Genomic DNA, 14,482 nt, shown 5'->3' with positions numbered 1-14,482 from the left:
TTAAGTGGTTATTTCACTATCTTTACTATATGTTTGCCTTTACCAGTGAGTTTTTTACCTTTTGTATTTTCTTGTTACTATTTAGTCCTTTGTCTTTTCAACTTAAAGAAAACTCTCTAACACTAGTTGTGGGACCAGTTTAGTGGTGATGAACTGTTTTAGATTTGGCTTGGCTAGAAAACTCTTAATCTCTCCTTCAATTCTGTATGATAACCTTGTCAGAGAGAGAATTCTTGGTTGGGAGTTTTTTCTTCTCAGCAATTTGAATATATTATGACGTTGCACTAGGTAACTTTTACAATCAAATATATACTAACCTGTCCAGGATTTATGAAGCAGAAGACTGACGAGAGCTATTTATCTTTCCAGATATAAACGCTGACTCTCATTTTCATGAAGATATTAGAGAGATGTAGGTGCTCCAAGGTGGCGCTCTTCCCTAATTTATCCAGTCACAAGTACTTTCTAAATTTTACATTCCTTCAGCACTCAAAAACCAGTTTCCATTGCAATGTCTGTTAATTCTTTCTTCAAATATGTTTAAGTGCTTGTAATGTGTATGAAAGGCAGTAGGGCATATAGGTTAGAACCTGTAGCTTTGACTTCCTATGGACAACATGTGATTCAGCTCAACCACATAGGTCTTTGCAACTTTGGCTAAGTTGCTTAACTTCTCTAAACTTTGTTTTATTCATCTGTAGAGTGAGGTAATAATAAGTGTATTCCAATATACAGTATCATTTAATTATTATTTTGAAGATTAAATGAAATAAGGAATTTAAACCTCTTAGTTCATGAGTTAAGAACTTAATCAGTGCTGGTAAATGTTCATAGTATCGATTACTACTACTACTACTTCCACTACTACTACTACTGCCCTTACTTGGTTTACTAAAGAGGAAACCAAAGATAGAGAATAACCCTGTAAGTGCAGACCCTATAGAATCTCCTAGTCTTAAAGGAGAACATATCATAGACAGATGAAATGTTAAATGACTGAGTACCCCATATGTCTTTAAGACCCAGGAACACAAGGCTCACGGTTGGCAGCACAGTATAATGGCCAATATTGTAATTCTGCTGGAATCAATAGCTTCTTTTTAATTTCTGGTTCTAGTATTGACCAGATGTGTCACCTGAGGCTGGCTATTTATTCTTTCTGTGCCTCACTTAATGAAATAAGAGTACATCCCTCATAAGATCATTGAGAGGATTAAATGAAGAAATACTTCAATGAAGAAAGCACCTTTAAAAAAAAAAGACTCATTTATTTGAGAGAGAGGGTGTGCACAAGTGTGTGCACACACACAAGCTGGGGGAGATGCAGAGAGAGAATCTCAAGCAGATTCCCCGCCAAGCACAGAGCCTGACATAGGGCTTGATCCCAGGACCCATGAGATCATGACCTGAACAGAAACCAAGAGTCGGACACTCAACCAACCGAGCCACCCAGGTGCCCCAAAGAAAGCACTTTGAGAGTGCACAAAGTATTTAGTAAATGTTAGTGACCATTACATGCTTCTTTACATCCAGCTCAAGACTTAGCATAGTGATGTGCCAAAGATATTTGTTGGTTTGCTAGAAGTAATAGTATGAATACCAGACTATAGCCCTGTAACTATAATGCCATTAATTTATAACTGAAGTGGAAGGAGTCACTGTGGGCTACAGAAGTAAAATGGGTGCTCCTACAGATATCCAATTTCTTCTATTTTCTAAGAAAAAGGGGGGAAAAACCTGACAGTTTGAAGAGAGGAAAGGGGACATATGAATAACAGCTATAAAGTGGCACATAAGGTAATATGATAAACTAAATATAATCCATTTATACTGGGTATCCCTGCCTCTAGGACAGTAGCTTAAACTTGACTCAAACCCCCAGCTTCTTGACTTGATTAAATCCAGTGGTGGTTCCCAAGCACTCTGGAACTCCGAGTACCTTTATTTAGTGTTCTTCAAAATATATCCATTGTCCAATGACATGTGCATCACCATTCTTTGAGGAAAACAAAAGGATGGAGGTTTTCCATGGTCAAATAGGTTTAGAAACATTGATAAACAAAGTTTAACAGGTTTCTCAGAAGTTTATTTTTTTTTTAAGATTTTATTTATTTGTCAAAGAGAGAGAGAGGGAGAGAGAAAGTGCACACACAAACAGGAAGTGGCAGATAGAGGGAGAAGCAGGCTCTCCACCAAGCAAGGAGTCTGATAGGGACTGGACCCTAGGATCCTGGGATCATGACTGGTGCCAAAGGCAGACACTTAACTGACTGAGCCACCCAAGCATCCCTCTCAGAGGTTTTTTGTTTGTTTTTGTTTTTGTTTTTTATGTATACATAGCGCTTCCCCCAATGTATTTGACCTTGGAATTCTTTTCTCACAGAAAACGGATCAATATCTTCTATTGCACAGAAGGAAATCGGGGATATGCTGCTTTAACTAGAAGGATAAAACTTACTGGCAAAATAACAGGGAATATGGAGACTATTTACATATTTGAAGAAAAAGAATTAATGTTTTGAATACCCAGAAACGCCAGAAACGTAAACAACCAGTTATATGATCCTTGCAGTGTATGCATTATATTGTGTCACCAAGATTTTATAGATGAAGACTTTAAAACTCAAAGATTAAAATTAAGTCACACAGCTAGTAAGTGAAGGGGGTAGCTGCTTCCACGGATTAAACTACTTCTTAACCACCTAGAATTACAACCTGGGAGAAAGGAAGGCTGACAAATGAAAAAGATTACTCCAGGGTATATGCATGCACACCTTTCATTTTTCCTTTTCATCATTTCACCCCCAAAATATGTTAACTGAAATCCACTGAGATTAAGAGAGAAAAGGTAGTAAGTCTTAATGATACAAGAAGTACAGAGCAAACGCAAATTGCTCGAAGAAAAAGCACTAAATGCCATAGAAAATATTATGTTCTTTTCACATTTTATGACCAAAATTCCTTTAATCTCCACGGAAAAAATTTCATAGCAGGTCCAGTGAGGTACATGAATAGTGAGTCTATATTTCAATGGTCCTGGTTTCCTTTGAATATGGAACCAGCAAAATTAAGGCAGATTTTTTTAAACTACACAGGATAGGAAAAGTATGGGGCTCTGGAAACCATACTGAACATTTTTTCCATATGTATCCTGATATATAGATTTTACACATATGGATAATTAGTATGTTGTTCACTAAATATCTTCTAACTATGCCCACCAGATGTAACACGACAAGTTATTTTTATAAATTGGTTATAGTTTGCTTATTGAATCAAAGGGACTGACACAGATGAATGATTTCCTGCGAGGCCACTACACTATTTTTCTGAAATAAGAACGTGCCAAAGAATTTCAATGACCCTGTAGTGCAGATTCCCTCCCCACAGAAAACCTAAAAGCTCAAAGGTGTAGGGCCACGAGCAATGAAATTGTTGGGTTCTGGCCATTTTTGCAATACCCAGGGACACTGGTGTCAGACAACATTATTTCTCATAAGGAGCACTAATAATGTAACTTGTGACTTAAAGTAAGGTCATCTCTCTGAGTCAGCTCAGAGGATTTTCCAGAAAGGTGGCCTGGAAACCTTTGACTTATTGCCATCTCTTAACTTTTAAAAAATCTTTTGCTTCCTAGGTATCTTAAAGAAAACGAGACAATGCAACACAGCTTATAGATTTGAGAACATTTCCCCACAGAGAACACTGTCTTACTTGATCCTCACAATAATCTTATAAGTAGGTAAGGCAAATACTGCTATTCCCATGTTTAAGCTGTATAAACTGAGGTTTGTCAGCCGCAGTGAAGCAGGACTCCAGAGATCCAGTCCGGCACTCTTAATGTGACGACCTGGGGACTGGACATGCATAAACTGGAAAGCAAAGTGAATTATCACTGAGAACTGCACCTCATAAAATCTTTTGGTTTCTCTGCCTACATTTCACGTATATTTTTCCAAGACAATCAAACTTACACCGCATTCGCAAAACACGAATTTTCTGACCAAAAGGTCATGTTCGTGTATCTACAAAGTAGATAACCTTATAAAGTGTTTTTCTGTAGTCATAGTCTGAAAACAGCTCCCCCTCGCTGTCGTTGTAAGCATATATCCACTAAAGCTAAAACGCCGAGCTCGAGGAGTATTTCTGCTTTGCTCTGCACGGGCAGCTGGACTCTAGCGGTCCAGAGTTACTAATTAATAGTTATTTGGTCTCGCTTTCTTCAGAGCGTCTCTTTCCTGGCCGGAGAGTGCATCTTTCTCACTCCCGAGCGCAGGGACCTGGCAATTTTTCGCTCCCGTGCGCTGCATAGCGCTGCCTGGGTGGCCGCTCTCAGGCAGCTGCTCTTTGTCCATCCAGAGGTGTCCCCACGATTCAGCAGTAACCAGACGAAGTCCCCACGGACTACTGTGGCCCAATTTCCGCCCATCCCCTCTGTGGGAATCAGGCTTTTCCCGGAGGAAACCCCAGGAATCCAGCTCAGAGAAATTAGGCACCCACCCCCAACTCCGGAAAACCAAGAGACGCTCCTTTTTCCATGTTGTAGCTACACCCGCGGCAGCCGGCCGGGGGGGGGGGGCGGNGGGGGGGGGGGGGGGGGGGGGGGGCGGGTACGGTAGGACAAGTGAGTGCGTCCTTCCGGTCCTCAAACGGTCGTAGGCCGGTTAACAAATAGCAGGTATCAAAGATATATTACTGAGAAGAGAGCGCCTTTTAAGTCACCCCCCAGTTGTTACCCTGGGTGGGGGGGGAGGGGCGGAGAGAGCTGAAATTCCCCTAGCCAAGTTGCCCTGCGAGTAAAATTAGCCAGGGGGCGGGGGGGTGCGGAGAGGGGGGCGGCTGGCTAGCTGCAGAGGCAGAAACCCCGGCTGAAGGGGGTGGGGTCGAGCTCCAAGTTCAGGCGCGAGAGCGCGCGCGCGCGGGTGAACTCGGGATTTCAAGGTACCTCATTGACTACATCTGTTGAAGTCAAATGGGGAGTTAAGGGGGGGGGGTGGAGGAAATAGTGGTAAGCCCAGAAAAGGCATGGCACGTCCAGTTCTCCAAGTTTTTGTAAGAGAAGAGTGGGAAAGCGCCGCCACCCCGACTCTTCAGCTGAGGAGCCGTGGAGTCTCCCAGCCCCACCCCTGCAGCAGTGATGCATAGAGGACAAATCGCCGACGTAGAGAGGAGGAAAAAAAAAAAAAGAAGAAGAAAGAAAGAAACCCCCGGGAGTGGGGAGGAGAGAGGGGGGAGAATAGGCACGGAGCAGTCTCCAATCACTGGGACGAGAAGGAGCGCCTTCCGGGGAAACGAACCCCGCATAAATAATTGAGTTTGGAGCCCAGTGCTTTCGGAGGCTCAGAGCGCCCCTCCTCAGCGTCTTCCGAGTTGAGGAAAAACAGCGCAGCGAAAGGGGCCGGCGACGGGACCGAGAGCAGCTCAGGTGGCGGTGGGACGCTGTGCCTGCAAACGTTCGCAAGAGGGACAGCAGAGCCCAGCGAGCCCCGAGGGCAAGGAGCCCTCGCCAGCGGAGGTGGGAAGAGAGCTGCCTCCGTGGAGGCTGAGGAGGCGCTGCATGGGCAGCATGCGTATCTCCGGAGGCCCCGCCGCGGTGTCCGCGGACAACTCCAGCCAGTGGTGGCCTCTGTCCGCCGGTGGTGCCAACGGTAGCGGGGAAGCGGAGGCGCTCGGGGAAGGCCGCAGCCCACCGGGGGACGTGCGCGACGAGGAGCTGGCCAAGGCGGAGATCGCCGTGCTGGCTGTGACTTTCGTGGTGGCCGTGCTAGGTAACAGCAGCGTGTTGGTGGCGCTGCACCGCACGCCTCGCAAGACGTCCCGCATGCACCTTTTCATCCGTCACCTCAGCCTAGCCGACCTGGCTGTCGCTTTCTTCCAGGTGCTGCCGCAGATGTGCTGGGATATCACCTACCGTTTCCGCGGACCCGACGTACTGTGCCGCGTGGTGAAGCATCTGCAGGTGTTTGGCATGTTCGTATCGCCTTACATGCTGGTGGTCATGACCGCCGACCGCTACATTGCCGTGTGCCACCCGCTGAAGACGCTGCAACAGCCAACGCGCCGCTCGCGCCTCATGATCGCTGCTGCCTGGGTGCTGAGCTTCGTGCTTAGCACGCCGCAGTACTTCGTCTTCTCCATGGTCGAGGTGGACAACGTCACCAAGGCCGTTGACTGCTGGGCCACCTTCATTCAGCCCTGGGGTCCCCGCGCCTATGTGACTTGGATGACGGGAGGCATCTTCGTGGCGCCGGTGGTCATCCTGGGCACCTGCTATGGCTTCATCTGCTACCACATCTGGCGCAATGTCCGCGGAAAGACGGCTTTGCGACCGGGGAAGTGCGCGGAGGGCGCGCGTGGCGCCTTCCATAAGGGGTTCCTGCTGGCGCCGTGTATCAGCAGCGTGAAAAACATTTCCCGCGCCAAGATCCGCACCGTGAAGATGACTTTTGTGATCGTGACAGTTTACATCGTTTGCTGGGCGCCTTTCTTCATCCTCCAGATGTGGTCTGTCTGGGATGACAAACTTGTCTGGGTCGGTAGGTGTCGGGAGAAAGGACCAAGGTGCAGGAAGCGGCTTGTGTATGTGGCGGGGAAGGGGGTCTCTTTTCATAATATCCTCTGGGGCAGTAGTTCTTAAACTTCTGCGTGCGTAAGAATGACGCCTTGGGTGAAATTATCAAAAAGGCAGTCTCTGGGGGTCTCCACCTCAGACATTTTGGTTCAGTAGATCTAGAATGAGGCCCAGGAGTCTCCCTTTGTAGCTTGCAATGATCCTAAAACAAATCCAGAAGCTGCGCCCTAGAGTCAGCCACGCAACTACAAAACGGAATAATGACTTTTTGTCAGAACACTAACCACTGCACTAATACCCTGTTTTCAAGCCTATTGGATTCAGAGAAATATTTCTACTGCTTGTAACAACTGCTTTTTGCTAGTTTGTAAAATGTTACCTCAATTAATTCAAAAATTTTGTAGAAATGCCCCTAGGGCAAGGATAAACTGACATATTTTTCTAAAGAAAGATTAAGAACTCAATAATTCTAATTTAGCATTTAGTTAGTGTTCCATTTCTTATGATCTTTTAATTTTTTTTCTAACTACTGTAACACTTTTTTTTCCTGTTATTTTAAAGCAAGATTATTGATAAGCTCCAAATTTGTTAAACTATTGAATTTGTCTTTCAGCACTAACTTAACCACACAGCTACAGCCTCTGCACACAGCTCTTGGAGTTCACGGAAAATGTTCTCTACACCCACTAACTTTTGATTTTAATTCCCCCACAAAATGAAAAAAACTAACTTCACAAGAAGCCCCCCCCCAAGAAAAAACATTATTTAATATTGGGTCTTGAAAAAAGTATTTCCTTTTAGTAAGAAAAAAACTTTTTCAAAGAAAATACATTACAGGAATGTTACCAACAGCAGCTGGGAAAGAAGCAGTTGGGAAATAGGTATCTGGAAAGAACTGTCTCCTTTTGTTATTTGGGATTGCAGTAGGGAGTATATGTGATATATTTTGGAAGTTATGTGTGCAGATAAAACATTTGAGAGTGAATTTAATTCAAACAAATAAAAATACTTGCATGGCTGTAATATTACTGATAAATAATACAACACAAATGATATTTTTTTGGTTTACCATTTCCTGTCTTGCTTGATCTCAGCAGCCTCTTAATTATTGCCGGTCTAATTATTGCTTTATCAGGATTTAGACATAATTTCTAAAAACTTCACTACTTGTGCGTAGGGATACTGATGATTTTCATTCCTTTTGAATACAGCCTTAGCCATGGATCATGATCACGTTTAATAGTAGCATCTTAGCACAAAGTATCATTAAATAACCTGTGATTTATTCCAGCATAGCAAGAGCGAGAAGACCCAAGTTTATATTTAATAATCAAGAAAAAGTGCCTGCTGTTTATTCTTATTTTTAGAAAAGGTATATTATCAGTGTCACAGTTCTGTGAAAGGCTATAATATTTATGTAGTTTACCAGTGCAAATTAGCATGACGTATTTAAAAACTCATTGGAATTTCCTAATTCAGCTGTTCTTAAAATAAATTGTCCAAACCACAAAGATAGTTTCTTTTAAAATCAAAAGAAACCATAAAAAATTAACACCAACAACAAAAAAAACCCAACTTCACAAACAACTAAATAATGCATCCTTCAGGGACCTATTACTACTATCCCCTTGTGTATAGTTTCCTTATTACAGAATATGTTTAATATTTAAAATATAAAACTACTAAACATAGGCCATAATGTCATACTGTTGCCTTAGCTGTGAGGATAAATACAATTTTGTATATGTGGCTATAGACTTTGGAAATTTCATCGAAATTGCAGCCTCTCTGTAAGCGCTGTGTCCATGAGCACATACCAGTACTAGGATAAAGAATACAAAAATTCTTTAAATAAATTAAGTGATGAATCCTGAAACCCATATCACACTGTATGTCAACTACCTAGAATTTAAATAAATATTTGGAGAAAAAGAAAAATAAATTATTTAAAAGTCTTAGCTTCTTGAAAGTCCCATTCATTCTACTGAATATTTTTAAGTGGTAAGATATTTGAATTAATCTCAAGGCATCTTGCTTATGAAAATATTTTACAGCCAAGCAGTCTCCATACACTGACTGATAAACAATATACTTCCTTTTCTGTATTAAACCATAACTTTTTTGCCACTTTTAAGAGTCCGTAAAAAATGAGTTTATCTGGTACACAGTTACTTGCATGTGCCTGTTTAAATCGTCTCCCCTCATGTTTTTTGTACAGAATCGGAAAACCCAGCTGTCACCATCACGGCATTACTGGCTTCCTTGAACAGTTGCTGTAATCCCTGGATCTACATGTTTTTCAGTGGCCACCTCCTGCAGGACTGTGTCCAGAGTTTCCCGTGCTGCCAAAGCATGAAGCAAACATTCAACAAAGAAGATTCTGACAGTGTGAGCAGAAGACAGACTTCTTATACTAACAACCGAAGCCCGACCAACAGTATGGGTACATGGAAGGACTCACCTAAATTTTCCAAGTCCGTCAAATTCATTCCTGTTTCCACCTGAGCCCACATTCATGCAGCCTGACTCTTGTTATGGACTTTTGGGTCCACTGGCTGAATCCAGCTAGAAATCAGGAGAACAAATGAACTTATAAGTGATAAGTGTAAATCGATTTGTTGAGGACAAGACTGTGTTTCTAGTTGCATTTTCACATTGCTATGACCAAAAGTTATGAATTGTTTTATATGGGATGCTAATTTAGAAAACAAAAACAAACAAACAAAAAACCATGCTACAGTAAAATTTGCAGGCCTAATTCCCAGACATAGAATCGAAGTTAAATTTCTAAAGGAAAAGTCATAACCACCCTGGCTTTACATTCTGTTGGTGGTTTCCTTTCTTTTCTTTTATTACAGACATAACTAAGGCTTGCTTGATCGGTTTAGAAGTCATACAATGTAGGGGCATTATTTCTGAACAAAGTGAACTCATCATTAGTCTTAGTGTTTGAAAGGAATTAGAAGAAACTTCAGAGAACTTGCTTTCATCCAATAAGAGTCAGTTTATGCATCTGAAAATGCAGCCTCACACGATGGCCTGGAGATGGGAAGGTGCCCCGGACAAGGCATGATTCTGTAAATCACCTAAATTTCAAAATGGTAACATTAGAACTGGCAGTTCCCTCCTTGTTTTAGGTTCCTCATGTTTTATAAAGTTGTAGAAAGCACAATTATTAAAATGCTGAAGGTTAGAAAAAATATTGTCAAATGGCCAATAAAATCTTTTTCCTCCCGCTGCAAGGCCATTTTAAAGTCAGATTTGTATAAGGAATATCTGATTTTATGAGAAGAGTAGAAATGGATTATCCAAAGTACTACACAGACTTTCTCTAGAACATTGTAAATATGTTTGCCCAGTGTTATAAGATATCCTGTGTTATGCTAGTTCATGTGTGGGGTTGTTCAGATTATTATTTCATGTTTGGGGTGTCCAGATTTATAAATAAGAGAATCTTCTGAAGAGTGACTCAGGATTGGGGCGCCTGGGTGGCCCAGTCGGTTAAGCGTCTGACTCTCGGTTTCCGCTGGAGTCATGATCTCAGGGTCCTAAGATCGAGCCCTGCATGGGGCTCCACACTCAGTGGAGAATCTGCTTGTCCCCCTCTCTCTACTACCCACCCCACTTTTGCTCTCTCGAATAAATTTTTTTTAAAAAATCTTAAAAATATGGTGACAGGATATAGAAAGTCCCCTCGTGCTTAATTAAAAATAATTTGGTCTTTCCTTCCGGTCTCCCACCCATCTAACAGTTACATAGCAGAGGAGAGGCATGGTTGGTGGATGGGGGTGGGATAGTGGAGGAAAAAAACTGTTGGGCACCTAGTATGGTTTCCCTTGCTATTCAATGCACGTCTTTGGCAAATTACTTAAAGACACATAAAGCCTTCATTTCCTTGGCTGTACAGTGAGGTTGATAACACCTCACAGGGCTGTAGTGAGAGCCAAATGAAGTCAAGGGTGTGAAAAGATCTTCACGATCCGTCGAGTGCTCTACGAACGTGCCAGTTGCTTTTATTATAGTCGTCGTGTCTTCAGAATTGCAGAGCGTTTTCCTGTTTACTTTCCATTAACCAAAATTCGTTGGTTTCATGTCTGGGATATGAAATCCTAAAATTTAAATATAGCTCTGCTGATTCATTGGAAAGCACTGCCAGCGGCCACGAAGCCTGACTCCTGCCTAACCAGAGTTTTCCATTTTAAAGATAGAACTTGCTTTCCTTTAAATGCAGGTAAATCAGAGCCAGCCGAGAGCATCAGTTTCTTTCATTTCTAAACAGAGAGAAATTACAGCCCTACTTGGCTGTTCCGACTGCATTTTTCATTAATGGAACCCAGTGGTTTTTTTCCGAGCTTTTTTGGCTGGCTCCTTCTCCTTAGAGATCCTACAATAATTTGAGGATACATCATAAATGTCTTGCATCCCTTAGAGGAAGCAATAGTTATTTTAACAGCATTATTGTAGCTTTTTGTTTTGTTTTGTTTTGTTTTGTTTTTAACTTTGTAGATAAGAAGCTGAGGACTGCATGGCACCGTGAGAACATGGAAGCTTCGATTTCACTCCTCTTCATTCTTTTGCCTTTCCAAATTCTCAGGCTTGCCCTGGATGGACATGCCTTAAAAAAGTTCACAAATGTTTTATAGAAATTAAGCCCGTAGATTTTAGAATCCTGCTTTTTAAAAATAGCCGATATATCTCTTAAAGGGCACTGTATGCATGGCACAATGTGAGCCACCAATTAAATGAATCAGTTCTTCATTATTTGGGTCATAGTAGCATCTCAGGAACCCTGCCCTTGTGACTCTGTCAGCCCTTATGACAACTTCTCTTCAACAGTTCAAAACTAAAGCCCTTTTGGTTGTTACAAAGATAAGCCCATCCAGTTCCAAAATAATAACCTCACGGTTTTTGCACAGATTGTTTTGAAATGTTGACATGTACCTCCAGGCGAAACAATTCTGCTTGAATCTTATTTCTAGGAACATCTCTCAAATAAGGTGCATATCAACCTACCCAGCTCTGTTCCCTCCTCTTAAATGCATCAGGAGACAAGATAACACAAAAGAGTAGGGGGAAACACCAGAAGATCCAAGTGCTGGTTCTGCACTAGGCAAGTAGACAGTTTTATTCTCTGTGATTTAGGCTGAGAAGCTTAATTTAGCTAGTTGCTAAACATCCTTGATGTTAGGCACCCGGAAATGGCATTCATATGTCTCAAAACGATATCCCAAATTGGAAGAGTCCTGCCTATCTATTTCAGAAGAAAGGAAACTGCAGGTGGTAAAGAAGAAGAGTGTGTTGGGGCGCCTGGGTGGCAGAGCGGTTGGGCGTCTGCCTTTGGCTCAGGGCATGATCCCGGCGTTCTGGGATCGAGCCCCACATCAGGCTCCTCTGCTTTGAGCCTGCTTCTTCCTCTCCCGCTCCCCCTGCTTGTGTTCCTTCTCTCGCTGGCTGTCTATCTCTGTCAAAATAAATAAATAAAATCTTTAAAAAGAAAAAAAAAGAAAAGAAGAAGAGTGTGCTAGGGAGGAAAGATTCCCCTTTCTTGAAAGAGAAGACCTGAGATACTATGCCCAGTGAAGGTCTGCAATCAAGGATAAATGTGTTATATCACCTTATTTTATTTTGTGGAGTTATATGTGTAAACGCCCTGCAAATACACAATATTACTGCATCTGTGTGGGTATGGGGACTGTAGCTAATAAACAATCCACCGGCAGGGAGAAACTCGTAGTGTCGGCTATTGGGCACTTGATAAACATTCATTGTTGATGAAAAAGGAACATTTTGAAGTATGTATTAAGTGACTAATGGATTAACTTGGAACAGTATTTTTAAAGTGTAAAAATAACTGTGAAGGAAATCAGTGAAATTCTTTGGTTAAATATATACTCGCCCTACATACAGAATTTCCATCAACATCAAAGGAGTCTTATACCATAAATGAGGGAAGGGTGTGGTTTTTAAAAGGGGAAAAAAGAATCAAGCAAGCTTAATAACATCCAGTATCCTCCTAAAATCACTACGTTCCTAGAATGGACATCAAACACAACTTTAAACTGTAATCACGAAAGTAAAGTAATACAATTAGGTTAAAGTTTGAAGTTTTTCAGGCTCAAACACCTGCATTTTTTTAATGCAATTTGATCCTTGAAGCTTTAAATTATAGCTTCATTGTTTCATTTTAACCCTAAGGCATAATTAGAGCCATCGAGGAAGAAGTTGAGCCAATCCTTCACCCCAAATATCAGAGATTAGGCTCCTTTAAAACCCAAGTCAACTGGGCCTTCATAGGTTTTCATACTGGAGGCCACAGCTGTATTTAGAGTAAGCCCAGGACAGAGCCATCTGGGAGGTACAGAAGCAGCCACTGTATCTCTGTCCTCTCCTCCCTCCCTGTGGTCCTTTTAGTACCACTCAGTGTCATTTGCCAACACTGGTAATCACGAGTAATACAGGACAATAAATATGAGAGAACGAACCTTTATTATAACTTGACCTCAGCCAATTGGAGCAAAAATCCAAAGCCTATTTATAAGAAGAGGTCTTTCCTTTGAGTCCCCAAGACAGACTCAATAGATTGAGTCACACAAATTATGTGATCCCACTGCATATGTAAGAATATTATTCTAACTCAATTTTTAAGCACATTAAATTATCATGAACGAAAAAATATATATGGCCCATAGTCTGTCAGCATCAAAAATGTATATGAAGGCCAAAAATTAAGTGCCGTTCTTTTTTCTTGTTTTATTATGCATATATTTATATCATGTCTTTTTTACATTGATTTGTATTCTAAATAAAAACAAAATGTTATGGAGTGAATTAAATATTTTTATGTTCCAAATTTGAGAATAAATCTGATAGTAATATCAGAATAATTGGTAATTATTATTAATGCAAAACAATTATATATATTACATATTATTAATATAAAATAATCATTATTATAACAAATTTACTAAGAGTTAATGTTGTATTCCATTTTGGGAATTTTCAAATGTTCTATATCCCCTAGTTTATTATGATATATGGAAGAGTTTTAATGTGTTTTCTTGAGGTAATTGTGTGGTTCTGGTTTTGAGGGATGTTGAAATGGTTTGTGATTGTATCTAACAGTCCTTTACAGGAAAAAAAATGGCGTGTCATATTACGTTGAAATAACGTGTATTTATTCCCCACTTTTACTGCGTATTGGCTTGATTCTATAAATAAAAATATCAAATTTATTTGAAATAATTCTCTTAAAATCTAGTCTAATAATGTGAAATGAATTTCAAGTTAATCATGCTGATTTTGAAAAAAAACCAAAGATCTGCTTTTCAGCTGGTAGCTATTGATAGGTTTATACTTGAGCGCAAAAATCTTCAAGTCTACATTATTTGACTATAGCAAGAACAGGTTAAACTTTGTAACTGCCTTTTCAATAAATTGTAATCACGAAAGCAAATAATTTTTATTATAGTCTGTATTGATAACAAATATAATCGAGTTAGCTGAGGTCTTATGTGTCCTCTCAACCTAAAAATGTCATCTCTATTAGTTTCTAAAAGTTGGTAAGACTGACTTCTGGGCCCAAAGATCAAGACTCTTCCCATTTAATAGTCTTTAAAATTGAAATTCTTTACCCTGTGGATTCATAAATTCAAATCATACTAACTTGCAACTTACACTGTTAAATTTCTTTTTCTTTTACAAGTTAAACCCTAATAGCATAACTTAATAAAAGGCTTATTTTGGGTTTGGCTTAAACTCTAGAAGCAGTGAATGCCTAGAATGGAAGAAAGGGAATTTGAAGTCTCTATTTTAAAATACTGTTATTTTAAAGCTCACTGTTGTTTTAAAAGACTTATAAAGGCTTAAGAATAAACCGAATTGGCTACCAAAGCATATTTCCACAAGATCTAT

General features: G+C 40.8%; 1 protein-coding gene across 1 annotated transcript; it reads left to right on the top strand.

Annotated features, from left to right (window-relative positions):
* Positions 1–4,864: 4,864 nt before the first annotated feature.
* AVPR1A (arginine vasopressin receptor 1A) lies at positions 4,865–13,810 on the top strand. Its single transcript, XM_002919594.4, has 2 exons — positions 4,865–6,536; positions 8,790–13,810. The coding sequence occupies exons 1-2, from the start codon at positions 5,558–5,560 to the stop codon at positions 9,074–9,076; spliced, it is 1,266 nt and encodes a 421-aa protein (XP_002919640.1). The 5' UTR covers positions 4,865–5,557; the 3' UTR covers positions 9,077–13,810.
* The last annotated feature ends 672 nt before the right edge of the window (positions 13,811–14,482 follow it).

This window comes from Ailuropoda melanoleuca, chromosome 15 (genome assembly GCF_002007445.2).
Source record: "Ailuropoda melanoleuca isolate Jingjing chromosome 15, ASM200744v2, whole genome shotgun sequence".
Lineage (NCBI taxonomy): Eukaryota > Metazoa > Chordata > Mammalia > Carnivora > Ursidae > Ailuropoda > Ailuropoda melanoleuca.
This window is presented reverse-complemented; position numbering and strand designations above follow the sequence as displayed.